The sequence below is a fragment of the Triturus cristatus genome, chromosome 7 (genome assembly GCF_964204655.1).
Source record: "Triturus cristatus chromosome 7, aTriCri1.1, whole genome shotgun sequence".
Classification (NCBI taxonomy): domain Eukaryota; kingdom Metazoa; phylum Chordata; class Amphibia; order Caudata; family Salamandridae; genus Triturus; species Triturus cristatus.
The window spans coordinates 1765071068-1765093814 of NC_140590.1; the positions used below are offsets into that span (position 1 = coordinate 1765071068).

Below are 22747 nucleotides of genomic sequence, written 5' to 3' on the forward strand. Positions count from 1 at the left end.
CATTCCAATCAATTGTTCTTTATTATAAGATGCTGTTGCAACAGTGAAAGCTTTCTCCAGAGTTGTGACACATTTCAACAACAGCAACACTGTATTGGGTAAAATGGTGGATGTTTGTGTGTTGATATTTATATACAGTGTCATGAAGATAGTATTTAATGTCACATACATCCATGCATTGAATGATTCCTTCAGGAAGATCCCATTCAGTCTGGTAACTGTGAATTTCTGTGAGATATGGGAGTCCTCGGGGGCACCTAACAACATTCTGCAGAGTGGGTGGGCATCAGTTTGCAAGAGATCAATTGGATTAGTGTGACCCTTCCTCGTTGCCTACTCAATAAACATTGCTGGAAAAGGTGAAGGTAAGACTTGCACAAATTGAGTCAGAAGGAACAGTTTTTATTATGCTTATCAAGAAAACTATGTTCAGAGGCAGGTATGGAATGAAGATCAAGATTCAATTGTATGAGTGGTGTGTGTGTGTATCTGTGCATATGTTTGTGTGCGTGCGCACATGTGTGTGCATATGGGTGCATGTGCATATGTTTGTGTGTGTGTGTACATGTGTGTGCATGTGTGAGCACGCATGCGTGTGTGTGTCTGCGTGTTTCATGTCTCTGGGATGACTTGATAAAGCATTGGTGGTGACTGAGAGCAAAGCTACCAGGTTGTGAAGCTGATTTTACTATAATGTAGCTCCTTTTCCTGATAAGTTAAATTTAATTATTGGATATTCTCAGGGGATATTTCTGCTATTATTTGTTTATTCAGCAACAAAAATCTACTTGATATATTTCTGTGAAATTATTCACTTACTCCAAATGCCAGATCCAACCACAGCCAGGACTAGCAGCACACTGAGTGAGACAATTATGCACGAAGCAGGTCTCTGGAAACGGGGACCTTGTGGGTCAGCTGTAAAATTCAATGAGGAAATATTCCATTAATCATCCACAATTCTGCACTATTATTGTTACATTTTCAAACAATGAAGATCTGTAGAACTCCAGCTACGGTCAGAGAGGTTGGGTCACTCATCACTTTGCAACACTGCTTGCCACGATACCCCCAGCTGATCACAAAGGCTAGATTCTGCACTATTGTCAAATGTCTTTTGTGTCAAATGTCAGTCTTGTATTTCTGAGATGTAAAAAAAATATATTCTGAACAATTTCTTTCCAAACACCCAGCCTCCTTGTTTAATGCCATATTGTTTCAGGAGCTGCATATGATAATCTATCAGTATCTGTGTATTGTTCATTCTATTTTTCCAGGTTCTAATCTAAAATATTGCCAGTTGATATTAATCCAACACGAGACCGGGGATAAAGGGGCAAATATACAACTATCCTCCCTGCGTCGCAGACCCGATGTCACACTAACTCAATCACACACGCAGTCATTGGTGGGGCCCATAACACCAACACTCATACGTTTTCTCTCACGAGTCTGCACACAGGAGGGATGAATAGTTCAAGCACCGGACATGTGGGCAGTACCTTATTACCTATAGGGAAGAAAAGTTATTTTACAGAATATACATTAGCATTCACCACCTATAGATTCCTAATCCTAAACATCAAGGCACTCCACCACTTGGTCGACGGACCAATTAGTTGGATTGGTTGATGGTGGTTTAGAGCCAGCTAAAACACATTTTAAGACTCAGAATTTTCTATTCTTTCATTGAAAAACCACAAACTCATAATTTCTGTTAATCAAATATCTTTTATCTAAATATGGTTTGCAATTATTATTAGCATTTTTAATTCAAAATTTAGAGTTTTGTTAGTTTCGCATGATATTATATTTACCTATTCTTGCTATCTGGATTTTCTCTAATTCATTTGGCTCTGCATAACCAAATTTAGCCGTTGATTGTCCAAATAAAGCAGGCCAAAGCTCAAAGTCCAAGATTTCTTTGCTCAGCACGTTACAGTCCCAAAGATCTCCAAAGGACCAGAAATCGTGCAAGCATTTATCATCGTCTGTGGGGCCGATAGGGGTGTGCAGTCATCCAAACCCCCGAATGCTCTAGCCCATCCCTATTCTACTACTCTTTTAATAATACATTTCGGGTTAACATGAAACATTTTTAAGAAAAGAATGAACATGATTGGTTGATTGAAACGTCTGATTTTACATCAGTGGATGTTCTCATGGATTTTGCTGGTTCATTTCCGCAGTTCATGTTGCCCTTATGCAACAATGTTTAAGGTTTGCTTGCATGTCCCAATTGTTCATTTACACCAGTTTTTACTGACTGAAGTTTGGCAGTCCACCAAGTTCCTATCCTTGACCAGGAAGACTGTGCCTTAGGTTATTTGGATGTCTACGGAGCCATCCGAGTCTGCGCAGTTGGCATTGTGCTCACGCGGCGGTGGCCACTTCTGTACTCCATTTTGGACGCCATTTTTAGGTAGGCCCAAATGTCAACTTAAGCGAAACAAACACAAAAGAATAATTAATACAAAGAAATTAAGATTCTAATGTTAAACCCTCACTAATCCCTTTATGTATTAGTATTTTCCTAGCTTATAGCGACATTCAAGCAATAATATTCACCTTTACGGTCCAAAACGGGACCGCAAACATCACAAAAGCAACATAAATCATGCGATATCCTATTACCACATGTACTACTATTAATATGCGTACGTATTTTAGTTATTAGAGTTATTTTGCCATGCAAATAGCAATAAGTCCCACGTGTAATTGGTGTTTACAAAAAGGGTGTAAATAGTTGGTTAGTCTAACACAGCATACGGTTAATTCAAGTTATTATATTAGTTGGTTAAATGATTAATATTTTCTTGCAAAATAGAGGAGGTATACAAATTTTTGCTTTACCTGCTCCATCAATATGTACCATCGGCATCTTCGGTTCCCTCCTCTAGAAACTCCACTCGGTTTAGTAAGTCTTGTACATGCTTATCTGTTTGCGTCACCTGTAGTTTAATGTCGGCAAGTGTAGTCTCCAGAACAGTAGTGCCATCTACCAGTTTTCGGTGATCAGAATGTAGGTGAGTGAGGTCTATGGCCACCTTGTCTATTTTGGTCTCCAGGGAGGTGCGGGTTTGATTAATGGTATCTTCCAGCCTTTCCACTGCAGTGAGTACCGCATCTAGCTTGCTGGAGGTTTGAGCCGCAAGACCTTGTTTCGCCATCTTGTCCAACTTGGGTTTGGTTGGGAGAGTTTGTGCCTGTGCGCCTCCTGTACCAGTTCGTGCACGGGTCCCGCCCAACATTAGTCGCAGAATGTGTTCACAAGATACCGTGCACTGTGTGTGTTGGCTCCGGTGCTGTGTCCCTGGGCCGTCGGGACCTGCGGGCTGTGCTGTGTTCGCGCGAGCGTGATCAAGAACGCTGTGCATCGTGACCCAGGAGGCAGGCGGAGGGTCCACAAGCGCACCCCTGGCCCCTCTGTCTGGGCCCGGAGATAACTGTAGCACAGTACCAGCTCTGTACAGCACGTTGCAGGCCCACTGTGGTGGCAGTTATGTTTCCAGGGAAGCCGGGTCACCACCCAGCCAGAAGGAGCCACATCTGCAAAGGCCGTCTCAGGAGCACAGGCGATTTCCCTCAAGCCCGAGTGCACCTAGGGATGCATGATTGAGTCTTGCTTTATAGCCCGTGCTTCATGACGTGCCTCAGAGCTGTCGTAGCAATAGATCTATGGCACCTTGGGTGGCAGCCCGCTTCCACCTCTGTAATTGTGAGTGCCAACAGTGCCCACCCCAGAACCCTTGCGCACAGTTTCAGCCTATGTCTCCTTGGCCAGCTCAGTATGGCAACAGGATTTCGGTGAATGCCACAGCGAAGGAAGCCCCCTCTTTTACCGCAGATGATCTCAGCCCACCTCCGCAGCAATCACACAGGCAGCCCAGCTCTGGACAGCGCTTGACCTCATATATGACAACAGTAGAGGGGGTCTCCCAGCGCAGATCATATCAGGCGTTCCATCCAGGCAGCTGCAAAAAGTTCTCCCGTGCCATCCCGCGTCTCATGCAGCAATGTCAGCAGTCCCTCAGGCAGAGTGGAGCCTCAGGCGCATTTAAACAACCCGGCCCGAGCCGCCGCCAGCGGCAAGCTTTCTCACTCACCGGGGGTCCCAGGCGCCACCGGGTAATCCGGACCTGGCAGTGAGGCAGCGGGTGTCCCAAGGGGGGTGCGGGAGCCCAGATCCTTAAGGAAGTGAAAGCGACTCACTTGACAAGCTCGTCACGAGGGCAATCACGACCCGGGAAGGCCAGCCACAGTTCTGTCCAGCCGCGCCCAAGTTGCTATCCAGCTGGACCAAGGCAGCAGGTACTCACAGGCGTCTCACCTCCAGTCGCGTCAGGGTCCCGCGGCTCCTTCGGATGTGCCGGTCAAGCTGCCATCAGGGGAAGGGGCTGCAGCAGTGCACTCCAAATCCGGCCCAGATTTACTGCGCCATCACTTGCGGCCTAGTGGGCGGAGTCAAGCCACGGGCTCGAGTAGTCAAGCTTGCCCACACGGTGACAGCCCGCAAGGCAGCTCACGCACCCAGGGGTTCCCGATGCGGCCCACGGAGATCAGGCGAGTCAGGAGTTGCAGCAGAGCCTCAGGTGATATTCATGTTAAGGTAGGATTGATCAGCAGCCTTAATGGATGTCAGCAATCGGAGCTGTAGGCCTGGTGAGGGGAGCCTCCAATGGAGCTCTACCCAGACACGTCTGCCTCCATTTCTGTTGTAGCCACGCCCCCACGGGTAGGGACATCATAATCCCTACGGCGATGCCTGAAAGGTACCGACACCATTGTAGGGATTGGATTTCCCTCTGAGGGTCTGACGGGCTCCTTGAGGTTGTCAGATCTGTGGCAGTCGGTCTCTCCAACCTCCACCCATCTGCCCGCCATCCTAATGTGGCGGGTGGAAAATGTTATTACGATGGCTGTGAGACCGCCACTGACGGGTTGTCAGTGGCTGTCCCACGTCATCGTAATCAGGCCCTAAGTCCTGAGTTTGCTTGTCACTGCGACTCAGGCACAAGTAGGTTTTCAGTCTAATCATCTGAAGCCTTGTGCACATTTCCCACTGACCTGGTGCTCATTTAACTGGAGAAGCTTACTAAATCACACTGGAAACATTTGGGTTAAAACTCCAGATGCTTTGCCAGTCAGAACAGTGGAAAGCTTGCAGTATACTGTGTTGGTTGGCTCCTGTTCCAATCTTACCTGTGGAACTCACACACAGGAGTAGTGCAACAGGAGAAACTAAAGCCTGCAGTATCGGTATTGGCCCAGAGGTTATTACCACAATCAAATAGTGGCAAAATCTCACCAGCTTTTCCTTTGCTGACTTAGGGTAAGTATATCATCAATAGATGCTGGTTCACAAAATGTAGAAACTGAATATTCAGCCAGCGAAGTTTTAACTAGTCTGCCCACCTGTGTGTTCTACGTGGGGGAAAGGATATCAGTCAGTTATTTGTCGACACACTGGTATTTTGAGTCAGAAATAGGCTGATATCTAATTGCCTTTTGTAGAGGACCCCAACCTTGCAGAGTCCACGAAAGCCACAAAATTCATTGCCAGCTCATCTATATTTCTGATGCCATCAACCACCAGGGGCAGAAAAAGTTAATAATATATCCCAATACCAAATCCTCTGACCTGCTCACCTTATACCTCTAAGAGAGGGGCAAAGTGTTTAACTGGTTTTACTTCCTTAGGGCAGATATTCTCTGATGATTGCCAAATATGTATTGTATTTGGTTGCATATAGTTCTTAGTTTCAGCAGATGGTTCCTTGGGGGAGGTTAGTGTTATGCTATGGGACATGCATTTCTAGAGCACATCTTGAAAATCTCGGTGTCCCAAAATACTTTGCAGATGCTTTTTACATGTATGGACATATAGGTTTGACTGAAGTTTGTAACGTTTAGAAGAAAATTATGGAAGAACTTTGAGTGTAGAAGATGCTAATCTACTTCTTAGTAAAAGATTATATTGGATATTCACTGGCTTTGGATGTGTGTGGAGCATTATGGCAATCCAAGTGTGTGGGGCCTGAGAAGCATTTTATAAACGTAGGAAAGTGTGTAAATAGATGATGGGGGTATACACCTTCAGCTAGTAATAAAATCCCAATCCCAATTAAGGTCCAGTCAAGTCTCAATTAATTAACCCTTGCTCAATCCTTGGTAGCTTGGCACCGAGCAGTCAAGCTTAACTTAGTAGACAGCTAAGTGTAAAGCATTTAATATCACCAAACAGTAATTAAGTAAATGACACAATACAATAAAAAAACAAGCATCAATTTATAAAACTGGAAAATATTTTATCTTTAAAATGACACCAAAAAGACAAACATTCAATGTAGGGAACCGGAAATATGAATTTTTTAAGATTAAAAAAGAATAATAACGTGCATTCTAGCAACAAAAAGTTTAAAGCGCAAATCAAGACTATCTGGTCAGGCTGGACCGGGAAAAAGTCAAAGATTAGGCTGACCACAATGGAGCGTGGGTGGGATAGGTTAAGCAGTAGATCCCAGTCAAGATTTTACCTTTACAGTTATTCACTTTTTTGCAGCTTTTTCTTTCAAAGTCAAGTAATGGGGTCCTCGGATCGGGATTTTGATTTGACGATGGCGGCCTGCCGCAGTGCCATGCCTCGGTGAGCCCTGGAGGTCTTTCTCTTTGTCGTTGATAGCGAGAGGCATTGGAGCTTTTAGAGGGCAAACTAGCGCAGTCAGGCCGAGTTGCAGTTCAACAAAGCCGGCTTAACTATTGCTGTTGATGTCTGTCTTCTTCTGGAGCTTTTTAACAAATTTTGTAAAAAGTTCCCAAACTTTCAGATCTTCTTCTGAAATGTTCTTTGAGAGTCAGAAAGGGTCTGCAGCAGCAGCCAAGAGTTCAGAAGCTCTGCTTTGTCTCTTGGGGGTCTGGGCCTCCAACTTTCCCAATGCACCTGGTCAGTCCGGGAAAATCTAGGTGAAACTGGTCATCTGGAGTTGTATTCTTGGAGGATGTTGCAGGTGGCTTCTTCCAGCACTTTTCTACATGTTGCTACTCGGGGAGTCCACTCCTCATCTTTGAAGACAGGCAACGTTCTTCTTGTGAGGAGCCTTTAAAGTGTAGCAGATGTGTTCCATCTGAGTGCAGTCGTCTGTTGTGCAGTCCAGTGGTCCAGCAGGGCAGCCCTTCTTCTTCAGGGACGTATCTAAGGGGCTCCTTTAGATCTCCCTTATTTGTTCCACATTCTGTGCTGGCTAAGGGGTACCCCAACTACTGGGGTTCAAGTTGCCACCCTGTGTTATGACCAGAATGCACAGTTCTCTAAAAATCAAAATGGAGAAATGCTCTCCTTGGAGTGAAGGTCTGGCTAAACCAACCCACAGGTGTGGTTAACTTTTCCCCACACTTCCCTTCCAGCCTCTCTTCTAATCTAATTAGGGGGGCTCCCATCTGGCTGAGGATCAAGGAAGTGGGGGCTGGCCTGGGTCCTATACCATCTGTGCTTCTACCTTTGAAGTTCAGTTTATCTCCTCAGCCCCCTTCCTGTCTGGCTTCTCCAGGATACAGATCTCATCCCACCAAATGGCTGTATTGTTTCAGCCTCAGGCCTCTTCACACCTGCTCAGGGAGCAGCTTGGCACAGCTGTAAACAGGCTGACCAATCAGAAGAGGCTACTGCATGGCTGATTTAGGTAACGTCAGGCTAGTAAGACCTAAAACTACTTTCATGCAATAGTTATATTAAATCTGATCATGGCAAGTTGTTGGATTTATTGCAACTATTATTTTAATACTTTGAATCATGTTGGCAGCTAACTCCATTCAAAAGTTAGACTTTATTAAAGTTTAAAAAACACCTTCCCATGTTAGCCTATGGGGTTAGCAGCACTACCATGGGGAAAATTACTTTTACTGTTTGTCTCCAGCAGAGCGTATAGAACATATTATTTATTGTCCCTGCTTTTTGTAACAAAGCACCCAACCTTTGGGGCACATAGAGCAGACATTAGGGGTGGCGTATATGTAATAAAAAGGTAGTTTTGGACTTTGAAAGTACTTTTAGTCAAATTTGGACATACTTTTATTTTAAAACCAGCCTGCAAGGCAGGTCTGGCTTTAAATCAACACTAGGCACCACAGCAGTGGACACTCAAGTGCATTAAGTCCACTGGGGTTTCTAACCCTGCATACCCTACCATATACAAGGGACTTACAGGTAGGATTACTTCGCCAATTAGAATTATATCAATCACAATATACCTTGAGGGACAGAGCACTGGCCCTGGTCCTGGTTAGCAGAGCCTAGGGCACTTTCAGAGTCAGTAACCATTCGTATCAGTTAGAAAATGGGGATGAAAAAAGGAGCAAAATTATGACTTCTCTACAAAAATTCAAGAGCACAAACATAAGATGAGAGATTGGTGGGGAGAGGAGCACATACTTAGGGTCTTATCTAGAGACTGGATTAGGGGAGATTTCAGGACATCATCCATCAAGAGCGTACCATATGGAAATTGTCTGGACATAACTCTTAGTATCCTTTGTAACCGAGGGACCAGCCTACGCAGGCATTCCTGTTGACTCACTGAACACTATAGCAGTGTATATAATTGGGATAATCTTCTCAAAGTTACACAAATAGGTTATCTATTGCATAAGGAAAGAGTGGACCAGCATGACACTTAATGGAACATAGGTAAGAAAGCCAGTATGGTTCCTTGAGCAATTAAAAACGTTAGTTTCTCTGAATTTTGCAGGGCTAGCAGGACCTCAGTGAGGTTTATTCATACACCCCTGCTTTAGTTCAACTCATGAACAACATTGGTTAATGAGTGAAATAGCAGTTGCGATCCCTGCTAGATGGGAAAAGCCTATGGTAATCTGTCTGTAGCACAAGGAAACCAACAAGTGCTACATGAGAGCAAAGGTCAGCATCACAGTGTAACACTCAATCTCAGGCAGCAGTGCCCCCATGTGATGATAAGCAGGAGTCACAAGCGTTAGCCATGCTACCTTCCTGGAACACTGCATGTGGTACTCCCATGCCTCCCCTTCTATTAGCTCCACTATGAGCAGCAGGTGGGTGCCATGCAGGTCTTTCTTCTGCACCCTGACAGGCCACACTGTAGAGAAAGGAGTGAAGTGTGGAAGGAAATAAATACAGGAAATATGAGAGGTCGATGGAGTCTAGAAGAAAGATGAGAGGTCGATGGAGTCTAGAAGGAAGATGAAAGGTGGATGGAGTCTAGAAGAAATATGAGAGGTGGATGGAGTCTAGAAGAAGGATGAGGGGTGGATGGAGTGCAGGACAAAGATGAGAGGCGGATGGAGTCTAGAATAAAGATGAGGGGTGGATGGAGTCTAGAAGAAAGATGAGGGGTGAATGGATTCTAGAACAAAGATGAGAGGTGGACGAATCTAGGAGAAAGGCGAGAGATGGTTGGCGTTTAGAAGAAAGATGAGAGATGGATGGAGTCTAGAAGAAAGACAAGGGGTGGATGGAGTTTAGAAGAAAGACAAGAGGTGGGTGGAGTCTAGAAGAAAGATGAGTGGTGGATGGAGTCTAGAAGAAATATGAGAGGTCGATGGAAGGTAGAACAAAGTTGAGTTGTGGATGGAGTCTAGAAGAAAGATGAGAGGGGATGGAGTCTAAAAGAAAGGTGAGGGTGGATGGAGCCTAGAAGAAATATGAGCGGTGGATGGCATCTAGAAGAAATATGAGAGTTGGATGGAGTCTCAAAGAAAGATGACAGTTCCCTCCCCACAGGCTCATTTGTAGCTTGTCTGGAATGCACACTCGTCATGTCACAAATAAGGACAATTACCCCACATTTAACACACTTTTTCATTTGAAACGGAAATATTACTACAAGGAAAGACGTAGTGATATTCATCTCACCACATGAAAAATTAATGAAGCAGTATATTTCCTGCGGCTTAAAATGTGTAAACACAGAATTAAACACTGTCTCCATTTCATGTTCTCCATTTAAAACTACGCCTTTTGAAATGCAGTAAGTATCACTGATACAGATTCACGATATTCCTACAATTTTCAAGGCCAATTCTGAACGAGAAACTCACTGTATAAAAGATGTGGCTGTGCACGCGTAATATGAGGTTACTTGTGTAGAATGAGTGTGGTTGCTGACTGAGTGGGTGGACAGCAGAAGTGTGTTGCATAAGGAGATGCAAAGAGCTCCCATACATCAGTTCAATGCACTGAAACACCAGTGGACCCTAATGCAACAGTCTTTGTCCTGTTCTTCATTAATGGTGGATAGTGTTTACTACTATGCAGTGCAACTCCATTCCAACATACAACCTTTTACAGCTTTTACCTTAAGAGAGCAAGGACTCTTCAACCATACTTAAAAAACATGTCACAGTGCTTTCTAGACTCAGCACATTATAGTTGCTGCTGGACTTGTTAGTTCTGGTGCTACCTAAGACCTTTTGATTTAGTAAAATTATAACTCACTCATTGGGGCTTTCAGTCTGCCCTCTTCATTCACTGGTCTGATGTGTCAATCATATTTTTCTTCCACCTACTGCAGCATACAGCATGGGGCAATGGGTCAGCCCACATCAACCATTGGATAACTTGACAGCTTTCTTCCCTTTCGCAAGGAAAATATCCCCATAAAAAGTAGTTCTCTTCAGTAGAACCATCTTATTCTGTGGTAAATAATTTAATTACCGGTACTTAATTTGATACGGAAAACTAATAAAAATAGCTCAGTAAAATAAGAGGCAGAATCCGTGGTATTAGAGGTTCGGAACGGGCTTTATTCCAATGACAATTCGAATTGTGGTCTCCATATTCCATCACCACGGAGGTTCAGGAAGTGAAGGGCAATACATTATTGACAGGTAATCGTTTTTATAGAAGAGGCATTACAGTGAAACAGATGTAAGAGGCGTAACAGTTGATAACAGAGATAAAAGCATACATGCGTAACTAAAATAGGCGTTACTAGGCGTAACTAAAAACGTCATTAGGTATGATGTCATAAAATGGGTGGTTCCATGAGAGAAGTTCGCAATGTCAGCAGAAATACTTGGCAGAGATGCGCGCGCAGCAGCATGACGTGTGATTGACGTGTAACTAGGGGGTGAAGGGGACTTGACATTTAGCTCTACATGTGGAGACAGAAGTCTGGGGGGTCAAGTCAACCTAATCCCAAATCATATCTAACATCCTATGTTTAAAGAACTATGTTATCCAAAAGGAAAGGTCTTTCGGACGAAATCTATTCTATACTGACTGTGAGTGCGTGTACAAGCGTCTAAGTGTCTACATGAGATGTAAGGGCAGAAATCTTCCATAGTAACAGGGCTATGAATTACTTGCATAAAGACAGAGAAGCCGGGCCCTTTGCTCGGTAGCTGGAAGAATGTTTACTTAAGCTACTAGACAGGAATGCATTGGATGAGGAGCGGAGCAGATAATCTTGAAGGTGAAATACAGTTTTTTTGGCAGGCAGACAGATCGAGTCAGGCACCGTTAGCCGCGCAGGGAGTAGGACAAAGTTCATGGATACAGATGCGAGCTCAGACTGGAGCTTTCAGAGGCAGAAGGCAGGAAAAAGGCTTGATGGCAGAATTCAGGGCCTACTCGCCTGGACTGTAAAATGGAGTAAATGAGCCATATAAAGCCGGTGGCCTTTCATACTTAGGAATAGAATATCCGGCCCATTCATGGCGGATCTGAAAGAGGATATGTTGACGGTGGACGCACATGTGTTTGCGTCTTCATAACTGGAACTGGAGGGAACATACATGTACTTGTAACTTATATATGGAGCCGTTGGGGTCCAAGATAGGGGACATAACTGATCATAAAAATCCATATTTCCACATTCCCTCCTTGTCCCCTACTGGCCCTTAGGAGATATCAGTCTTCATCAATCCATCGATCTGTTCATATAGCATCATTTGTTCTTCTTTCTTCTTCCGGGATGAATGAAATCTTGGTGATGGAATACACGATGTGGCACACAGACCACAAATCGCTGGTCCACGTTGTAGGCATAAGCAGCAACTGAATAGTAGGAGAAGGCCAATACCTAGGAAGGATAGCATTCTCCATCCCCAGGCTGACAATACACTCCAAAACCAACCGGACCAAGTCCAGGTGCCTGGATTTTGGTGTATCTGGCTTACAATCTTATGGAGGCGAGTTATAGCTTTATATACAGATGGCGAATTTTCTGGGATGAACACGCAGCAACTTGATCCGATGACCCTACAAGCTCCGCCCCTATCGGCCAGGATGACGTCAAGGACAAGACGATTTTGAAGAACAACAATCCTCATCGCAGATTCCTCCTCTGTCAGGTTGCCTAAGGCGGAAATAGTTTCATTTACTACAGCTTCAAGAGTCCTGGTTAATCTACGTATCAGCTTACTATTGGACACTGTACCTATATAGGGAAAGAGACCTTTATTGAAATCTGTATACTTTTCCCATGCCGTCTCAGTGTAATCGACAATTGGGAGATCTCTCCGTTCTCTATTGTGTACTAAATGAGTATTTCTGTGGTAATCAGGAGGAGCTAGAAAAACAGGTGGTAAAAGGAATCCAATGTAACAGGTACCATCCCAATCTAGAGGCAGACGTATATATGCAGTCTGACCACATATGAAGTAGGAATGGCGAGAAGCTCTAAATGTAGACTTGCCTTGATCACTGAATTCTATTACAGTGGTGCATTTACTATGGCCCATATGTATGGAACCATTCTTTCTTACACACAATTCACCTTTAACTGGAAATACTGACATAGCAGGCAAAATTGGTGCAGCTTCGGATTCAACATTCAGGATCATGAGATTAAGCGTAAAATTCCCTAATCCATACACTTCATTTTCTAGATCAGTTCCTGTACTTTTGGGAAGTCCCTCCTTGTCAGGGTAGCAGACTTTGAGTAAAACTAGGTTCAGGTTTCCCCATACCCAATTGTCTTGATAAACTACTGAGTTTGAATCTAAGGAATTGATTAAACTAAACCATGCTCCACAGGAGCCATTGTGTGTAAACGGATATGGAAAGAGGGGCAGAATTCCCTTATAATTCTGATAGGGAGGGAGTCGGCCACATATCCAACAATTGGTAGCATTACTAGTCTGATGGGAATGATGTAACATACTAATGAAAGTGTTATTGCGCAGCGCGAATCTATAGGACAACTCATGCGGGGGTAATTCACTAAAAGAATGTTCAGCAGTAACATTGTACACATGCTTAGAAATAGGGTAATATATGTGCAACAGTACACTTGCAGAAATGATCAGAAGACTTAAGAAAAACAAAATTAATAATGTCACTGTGCAATGACTACGCAGTGATTTACAGTACGCATGTTTTTTCAACTGTATTTTTCGGTTTCTTTCTCTATTCAGGTCTAAGGGATACATGTCAGAGACAAATTCGACCGATTCACCTTGGAGAGGACTTAAACAATCAAATTGTCTGACTTACTAGACCTTAATTTTAATTTGTATAGTTCCTTGTCACTTTGTTCAACCAAAGGGAGCTTTGAGTCAATGGGTGAAGACGCGCGCGGTGTGACATTTACATCCGACGGTAGTCCATGAAATTTCTTGATATGACTGGAATGTACCCAGCCTTTGCGGCCTTCGATCTTCACGGCTGTCCTCGTGGTGAGCAGCACAAGTTGAGGCGATTTACACCTAGGATCCAGCTGAGTCTTTCGGTCAAAATTCCGCACTAACACCAGGTCCCCGGGGACTACGTCATGGGGTTTCACCTCGGTGTTGTCGGGAAAGGCTGCAGCTACCTGTGAACGACAAGATTGTAGTGCAGACATCAAGGAAGCCAGGTAATCTGTCAGCATATTACAGTCAACATCAGTTATTTTGCGTGGTATAGGCGTCCCCCACATATTTGGTGGTCTGCCAAAGATCACCTCATAAGGGGATAGCCCTGTTCGAGAGTGCGCTACCATTCTCATGTAAAAGAGTGCAACTGGTAAGGCTACTACCCAATCGACACCTTTCTCTCTACATATTTTGGACAATCTAATTTTCAGAGTTTGATTATGTCGTTCCACGAGACCTGCTGCCTCGGGGTGTCGAACACAATGAAACTTCCATTGATAGCCTAACAAAAGTGAAACGTGTTTCATCAGTTCGGATGAGAACGGCTGGCCGTTATCTGAGTAGACAACACGTGGTAAACCGTACCGTGGGAAGAATTCTCGAACTAACTGTTTGGCAGTAGTCGGGGCAGTGTAATCTGAAACCGGGTAGGCTTCGGTCCAACGGGAAAGAGCACAGACAACTACGAGAACATATTTGAATCCTCGACATCGTTCCATCTGGATATAATCCATCTGGAGGACTTCAAAAGGGTGATCAGGAGGCTGAAATCCACCCTGTTCTACTGGAATGCTTTTACCTGGGTTAAACTGACAACAGATCATACAGGTACGAACTTTTTGCTTAGCTGCTGCTCGTAAATGTTTGTTGAACCAAATGTGTTGAATGCTGTCTAGCATAGCTTTCTCTCCTAGGTGCGCTGGACTATGTATTGTATTTATGATAGCTTGGACCATAGAGTCAGGAAGAAACCATACAGATTTCTCCTTCGTCATCCATCCTTGATCCGTTTGGATCCCTCCTAATTCAGTCCATTTCTTTATTTCATCTGGTGTAGCATGTGTCTGTATGTCAATTACGTCAAGAGCGGGATCCTTAACCGTCATGTAATATGTTGGTGTCGGAACTATTGTCTTTGTCACGTCAGTTGTGTGAGTTTGAGCAGTCTGTTTAGCTGTTCTGTCAGCTAGATCATTGCCTTGAGAAATGACATCAGTAACTTTCGTATGAGCTTTACATTTCATAATCGATATTGCAGTGGGTAGATGTATTGCATCTAATAAGGCATGAATAAGAGGTCCGTGCTGAATGTGGGCACCGTGAGAAGTTAAATAACCTCTCTCTCGCCACAGCACGCCGAAGTCATGTACAACTCCGAATGCATAACGTGAATCTGTGTATATGTTGACTTTCTTATTCGTGGCTTGAATACAGGCTTGTGTCAGAGCGATGAGCTCTGCTGCTTGAGCTGACAAGGTATTTATACAGTTTGTTTCAATGACTTTAGTGTCTGTTGTGACTGCATACGCGGCCACTAACTCTCCTGTACTTGTTCTCATGCATGAACCATCTACATACAACGTCAGGTCTGGATCTGACAATGGGACATCTGTCAAGTCTTGTCTGGGTTTCGTCGTGATAGTAATAACTTCAATAAAATCATGTACTAGAGGGTCTGTTCCGTTTACCGGCAAAAGTGTGGCAGGATTCAATGTACTACAACGTCTGATTTCTATGTGTGGCTGAAATAATGTCAATTCATAACCGGTAAGTCTTGCTATAGTCAAGTGTTGTGTTTGCGTTCGGTTCACAAGAACCTCTACTGCATGTGGTACTTGTACTGTCAATGGATGTCCTAATACTATGGCATCGCTTTGTCTGATTGCTAAAGCTGTTGCTGCCACTGATTTCAGGCACGCAGGTAAAGCCTGAGCTACGGGATCTAATGTGCTAGAAAAATAAGCACATGGTTTGTGTGATCCTGCTTGTTCCTGTGTGAGTACTGACAAAGCAGTACCTTCGCGTTCTGTAACAAAGAGTGTAAAATGTTTCTTGTAACATGGTGTTGCTAAAACGGGTGCTTGACATAAAGCTTTCTTCAAGCATTCAAAGGCTTGTGTATGTTCCTGAGTCCAAGGGAGGACAGTCGATGTGGCCGCCTCCTGTGTTGTCAACTGAATGAGTGGTTTTGCTAGAAATGCATATTGAGGGATCCACTGCCTACAGTACAAAGTGAGGCCTATGAAAGCCCGCACCTCCTTTTGTGTCTTGGGTATTGGCATGTTATCAATTAACTGGATGCGGTCAGGTGTAAGCTGTCTCCCCTCCTTGGACAGCGAGTGACCAAGGTAAACAACTCGCTGGACACAGAATTGCAGCTTAGAAGGGGACACCTTGTGCCCCTTTTCAGCCAGAAATTGTAAAACTGTCAGTGATGCTTTTTCACATTCTGGTTCGCTTCGAGCGGTGATCAGTAGATCATCGACATACTGAAGCAATGCAGTGTTGACTGGCATGTGTATACTGTCAAGTTCTCGTTTCAGTGCTTGGCTATAGATGCTGGGGCTTTCTGTGAATCCTTGAGGTGCGCGTGTGAATTTAAAGCTTCGTCCATTTAAACTAAATCCGAACAAGTATTGGCTTTCCGGATCTATTGGGACACTGAAAAAAGCATTTTTGAGATCAATTACAGTAAAGAATGTTGCTTCGGAATCAATGGCTGTCAGTAATGAAGAAATGTCTGGAACTACGGGGTATTGTGGTACAATGCATTTATTTAATTCGCGCAGATCAATAACCAATCGATATACTGGCGGGGCTTTTGGATCAGTTCGTTTAAGAATCGGAATTATCGGGGAATTACATACATTGGAGTCGGTTTCCACAACCACTCCTTGGGCAATAAGCTCGTCAATGATTTGCAGTAAAGCCACTACAGCATCTGGGGGTAACTTGTATTGTCGCATTCGTGGTAGTACCACTCCTGTCTTTAGTGTGACCCGATATGGTGTAATGTTCATGCAACCAACATCTGTAGGGCCTTGTGCCCATAAATGTGTGGGTAAAGTCTGCAGTCGGTGATCCATGTCTCGGGACACATAGTGCCCTTTGAAATCACGTAAAAACAATCTTACTCCTTCCGGAGAACAACATATTATAGCTCCTAGAGCTTTCAATGTTTTTATACCTAACAGGTTTTCTGGACATGATTTAGTAAGCAATAAATCTGTAGTTCGTGTCAAGGGACCAATCGTAAGTGGAAGAGGCTGTGATACTTCATTAATGATAGGTTTTCCTGAAAAACCAAGGGAAATATTCTGTGAGCCTGAGAGGGGTGCCCCTGGAACTTCACTACGTTTTATGGTTGTTCGGCTTGCCCCTGTATCAAGTAAAAATTTTCTATCTTGGCCTAATAGTTCACTATGTACATAAGGTCCTTCTTGATCTACAGGGACCTCGATAAGGGGTAAGCCAACTTCCCTCTCTAGGCTGTTTCATGAGTATCGTTGATAATCAGGGTAGTCATACTGTGCAGTCTGGTACAACTGTCGTGTCGTTGTTTGTGTGGCAGCAATAGGCAGTGGTGGTGCTGCCGGCATAGACTGTTGTGGAGCTGGCATGGACTGTGCATGCTGCGGCGCTCCGTGTTCGTTCTGATCCTGTCTAAGGGGCCGTGGTCTTTCTTTTGTTATACCTGTGGCGATATTACGTTTTAAGACTGGACAATCGTGTATATAATGACCTAGTTGTTTACAATAGTTGCATGTCCCTTTCACAGGACCTGCTGACTCACTGGACTGTGTCACACCCTTTTTATGACCGTCAGCTGGAACTGTCTGGGAGACTAGCATCTTCATTTTCGTGTCTTTCATGCGTCTATGTTCATGTTCTTGTTCCTCTCTAATTCTATTGTGATGATATTGTAACATTTGTAACATTTGTGACGGGGTGTTACCTTGCCAGGTACTCTCGAATTTTAATACTCTATTCTTAACTTGGGGCAGGGAATTTTCAACTAATTTTGTCACAAACAGATGTGGATACGATTCGCTGCTTGCTTTTATGCCACTATTTATACCAAAACATTTTTCGAATCGGGCATAGAAATCACTAGTGTCTTCATCTTGCTTTTGTTTACAGGCTGAGATTGCACCCCAGTCTTCCTTTTTCGTAGTTAATAAACGTGGCAGTACCTGTACTAGTAAACCTGGTAGTATTTTAGTCTTTTCCCCAAGCCCTAAACCTGGACCTCGGGCCTGCTCTTCTGTTTCCAATGCTGCCCAATCTATCTTTTGGTCTCCCACTTCCCAATCTTTTTCTTTGAGTTTTTCGTAAATGCCCGCAGGCATTAATACTTTCAATATTTTCATAATGTCGGGATAGGTATACTCTCCCATGAGTAACATGTCTTTAATTTCACGGTGGAAACCCGCTGGGTCCTTGTCATGACTGGGCACCACTTTCTTCATTTCTAATAGTTCCATTTTAGTTATGGGTGTGTATACAAATACACGTTTAAACTGATTGTCTTCACCTTTGATTGGGTGTACTTCGCGTAAGGGATTCTGTCTATCCATATAATACGTCGTTCTTTCCTTGATGGGCAGTGAGACATGTTCTGGGCATATAAAAAGAATGTACTGTTTTCTGGATTCCAGTATTTCTCTAATTAACTCAGTACCTGAACCTCTCCATTTATTCGTGAGTAATTCAGTCAATATATCAGGTAAGGGACCAGGATCGGAGTGTTGGCTCTTATATAATATAAGGAGTTGTTGAATCATGTAGATACCGGCTAAACGCTGTTCATCTGGGGTGAGGTTCAAAAACGTGTGTGCTAGTGTATCATCACCATATTTTCCGGGACTGTCAACCCAGTGAACGGCTGACCTGGCTAATTCTTGTTCGTCCATAGAATCGAGTATATGATAACCCCTTCGTTCTCGGAGTACTTTGTCAGCGGCTTGGAACGAATGTTCGGGGGACCTTATATTTATGTGCGGGACGCCTATATTTATTATAGGGGTTTGGAAATTTCTGTTATTATCTGGACGTATCGGACGTATCGGATCAGTAAAGCATCTAGTATTATTACAAGATCTTCCTCTACCTACATAGGCCATGGTTTCTAACTGTCCTGTGGGCAGTTCTAACTCTTCCTCCTCCTCGTTTTGTTCAGGCTGGTCTATCGCTAATCTTTCTTCGTGTATTCGTTCAATTTCTTTACGGATCTTTCGGCACATAGCTACTATACTTAACTGTCTATCATGTCTCCCATCCGATATATTCCGACTCCATGTGGTAAGTATTTTCATTTCTTCCGGATTTACCCCAGGTCGGTCTTGATTTCTGATCACACAATTTATGAGGAAACGTAACAGTTCCCCCTGTATCTCCACTTTCTGGTACTCCATGGCTCTATTAATACTTCCAGAATCTCGCCCTGACTGGACAAAGTGATATATATTGTCTAAATGTGTAGTCATTCCTGGTAGCTTCCCTAAATATATAGCAGCTCGTCGGATACGTAATGATGCCAGGAGCATTTCATCCTCTTTGCCGGGCACAGGGTCATAGCTACAATCTATAAGAAGTTCCTTAAGCATGTTGGGAGTTACTAGTTTGGGCGTACGTTGATGTGCTAATTCTTGAAAGGAAAGTTTATTTATTCTGGGCGGTGTGGAAAGAATGTTTGTTGTACCTCCAGTAGCACCGTCTGGGGTGCTAGGTACGAAAGGATTTGTTGAACGTGATACAGCAACTATGGGTGTGGGAAGAGCTGTAGAAACGGATGTGCTTGCCGGAACTTGTGTCGGAGGTTGTTGTTGCGGAGGTACAGATGAAGGGTCTTGGCGTTGAACCCCCTCAGCAGGCGGTCTATGTAGTGCAGTATTAGCATATTCGGGAGCTGCGTCATCTAAATAAGAGGAAAGGAAAACATCCTCTGCGGTTCTGGGATGCCCTTTGGGATGTACTTTTATCGGAAACAATGGGGGTGGCAAGTCTTTTGGTATCTCCGGAGTAGCCTTAGGTAACCCTTCGGCCAGAAGAGGATACATACCATTCATAAGGGCATTTCTTTGTCTATTTACTTGTTCTGATTTTACTCGGGTAGCTTCTTCAATTAATAGATTTTCTCGGACTTTATTTGAATTTTCCTTTCCTTTTTCTTCCTGTCTGAGCGCTTTTTCTGTACGCCTATATGATTCTTTACGCCATAATTCAATGGCATCTTTCTGTGATTGTCTAGCTTTCTTTTTCCATAATTCTTCTTCTACTTTCATGATGCAATCTGCATCCCAGGTCCCCGCTGCGGGCCACCTCTGACTTTCTGGTAATTCCTTGGTGTAGTCTACCCATAAATCAAGAAATAGTATGGCGTCTAGGCCATGTTTATGATACATGAAGTACCCTGGAGTGTCCCTAGGAGGAATGGGAACAGCTTCTTCGAGTACCCCTTTTCTAGTTCTGATCTGTCTTAATTTCGAAAAGAGCGGCATATTGAGAACTGGTCTGATACTTAATCTTGAACACACTTAATACAATAAACACAATAATGAACAGTCATTCACACCACAATATGCAGAACGTATTAAAACATTTAACATTTAACATTTAATGAATCAACAATGATGGCCATTCTAGGGAACTAGTCACTAAGCATAATACTCGGCAATAACTAGGTGCTTCTGAATACTTATATACTAGACATACCAGATATACTGCTAAACAGTACAGATACACTGCTGAAACAGTGCAGACCGGATTTGTGTACCCAAACCCGTCTTGACCGGCACAACCTATGTGCACGTCAGAACGCCTCCCCAGCAATGGTACTCACCGGGTAGCTCGGAACGGAAGGCCTCGGAACTGAACTGGACTGGACTGGACCGGACTGGACTCGACTCGAAACTTCGGAACTTCGGAACCTGGTGGGCCTCTGTATACCTCGGATCTTGCTCTCTCAGCTAGGCTCTGGTCGGGATATTTCGCACTTCTCACCGCCTCGTCTGGGTGTTGATCGCAGCCTCAGTTACCCCCGTTCGGCAGGAGGGAGATACAGGAAATCCTGTGGGTACGCGTTGTTGTCCGTCCAGCTGTGGCAGGAGACCGGACCTGCGACGCACCTCCGGCACGTGAGATGAGAAAGTGTCCCTATTCGGGCGCCAATTCTGTGGTAAATAATTTAATTACCGGTACTTAATTTGATACGGAAAACTAATAAAAATAGCTCAGTAAAATAAGAGGCAGAATCCGTGGTATTAGAGGTTCGGAACGGGCTTTATTCCAATGACAATTCGAATTGTGGTCTCCATATTCCATCACCACGGAGGTTCAGGAAGTGAAGGGCAATACATTATTGACAGGTAATCGTTTTTATAGAAGAGGCATTACAGTGAAACAGATGTAAGAGGCGTAACAGTTGATAACAGAGATAAAAGCATACATGCGTAACTAAAATAGGCGTTACTAGGCGTAACTAAAAACGTCATTAGGTATGATGTCATAAAATGGGTGGTTCCATGAGAGAAGTTCGCAATGTCAGCAGAAATACTTGGCAGAGATGCGCGCGCAGCAGCATGACGTGTGATTGACGTGTAACTAGGGGGTGAAGGGGACTTGACATTTAGCTCTACATGTGGAGACAGAAGTCTAGGGGGTCAAGTCAACCTAATCCCAAATCATATCTAACATCCTATGTTTAAAGAACTATGTTATCCAAAAGGAAAGGTCTTTCGGACGAAATCTATTCTATACTGACTGTGAGTGCGTGTACAAGCGTCTAAGTGTCTACATGAGATGTAAGGGCAGAAATCTTCCATAGTAACAGGGCTATGAATTACTTGCATAAAGACAGAGAAGCCGGGCCCTTTGCTCGGTAGCTGGAAGAATGTTTACTTAAGCTACTAGACAGGAATGCATTGGATGAGGAGCGGAGCAGATAATCTTGAAGGTGAAATACAGTTTTTTTGGCAGGCAGACAGATCGAGTCAGGCACCGTTAGCCGCGCAGGGAGTAGGACAAAGTTCATGGATACAGATGCGAGCTCAGACTGGAGCTTTCAGAGGCAGAAGGCAGGAAAAAGGCTTGATGGCAGAATTCAGGGCCTACTCGCCTGGACTGTAAAATGGAGTAAATGAGCCATATAAAGCCGGTGGCCTTTCATACTTAGGAATAGAATATCCGGCCCATTCATGGCGGATCTGAAAGAGGATATGTTGACGGTGGACGCACATGTGTTTGCGTCTTCATAACTGGAACTGGAGGGAACATACATGTACTTGTAACTTATATATGGAGCCGTTGGGGTCCAAGATAGGGGACATAACTGATCATAAAAATTCATATTTCCACAATACTCAGATTAATTACAGGGCAGTAGACCACATTATTGGGCCAGCATATTTACAGCTGTAGGGAAGTTCAGTTTTTTGCATTTCTACTTGTTTTAATCACAAGCTTAGCTTGGAGGAAGACCTGAGGATTCTCTGTCCCATGGACGAAACACCTCGGAGGAAGAATCTGTACAAGTTTGATTCAAGAATATGTAATCATGAAAAGATTATGGTTCAAAAGAGTGGGCTGCTCAGAGAATTACACTAAAACAATTATAACAAATACGTTTGCATTTATATAATTGAATGATGTGCAACTTGTGTGGAGTAGAGTTTGAACCTTTTTTCAGCCAATGAAGGTGGAGTTTACTGTATTGCACGAGAAAGAACATGACAGAGGTACACAATCCTCATTCTGACTCTCATCCCTTGCATTGTGAATGCCATTTACTGATACCAATGCTGTCGTATAGGGAGCAGGGGAGGCATTGAGCCCTCTTCACCAGCGCCCCACTGATGCACGTACTGCCTCACTTAAGGATTGGAAACCACTGGGCTTGCAAATGTCCAGCATCAGCTCTGAGAGATCCGTAGTTGTGGTTCAGCTGCCAAAGAGCCACTGACATCTGAACAGTGCTTAGGTGTGTAGAACAGGCTTTCCGGTGTGTCCAATGATTACAGTGGTGGGCCAATTGAGGATAAAGCAGAAATGTCCAGTTTTGGGGAGTAACTTTATATGTTTTTCTATGGCTGGAATGGTCACACAAAATATTTTTGAATACCCACAGACTTATCTGTTT

At 43.9% G+C, this 22747-nt stretch overlaps 1 protein-coding gene across 4 annotated transcripts in view; it reads right to left on the bottom strand.

Moving 5' to 3' along the window:
- LOC146813021 (killer cell lectin-like receptor subfamily B member 1B allele A) overlaps positions 1-22747 on the bottom strand; it is a 667905-nt gene that overhangs the window by 276990 nt on the left and 368168 nt on the right. For all 4 annotated transcript variants that reach the window (XM_085614670.1, XM_085614668.1, XM_085614669.1 and 1 more), the window contains exon 2: positions 820-918. In XM_085614670.1, coding sequence (XP_085470796.1) covers positions 820-918 — 99 coding nt within the window. The remainder of the gene's footprint in view (positions 1-819; positions 919-22747) is intronic.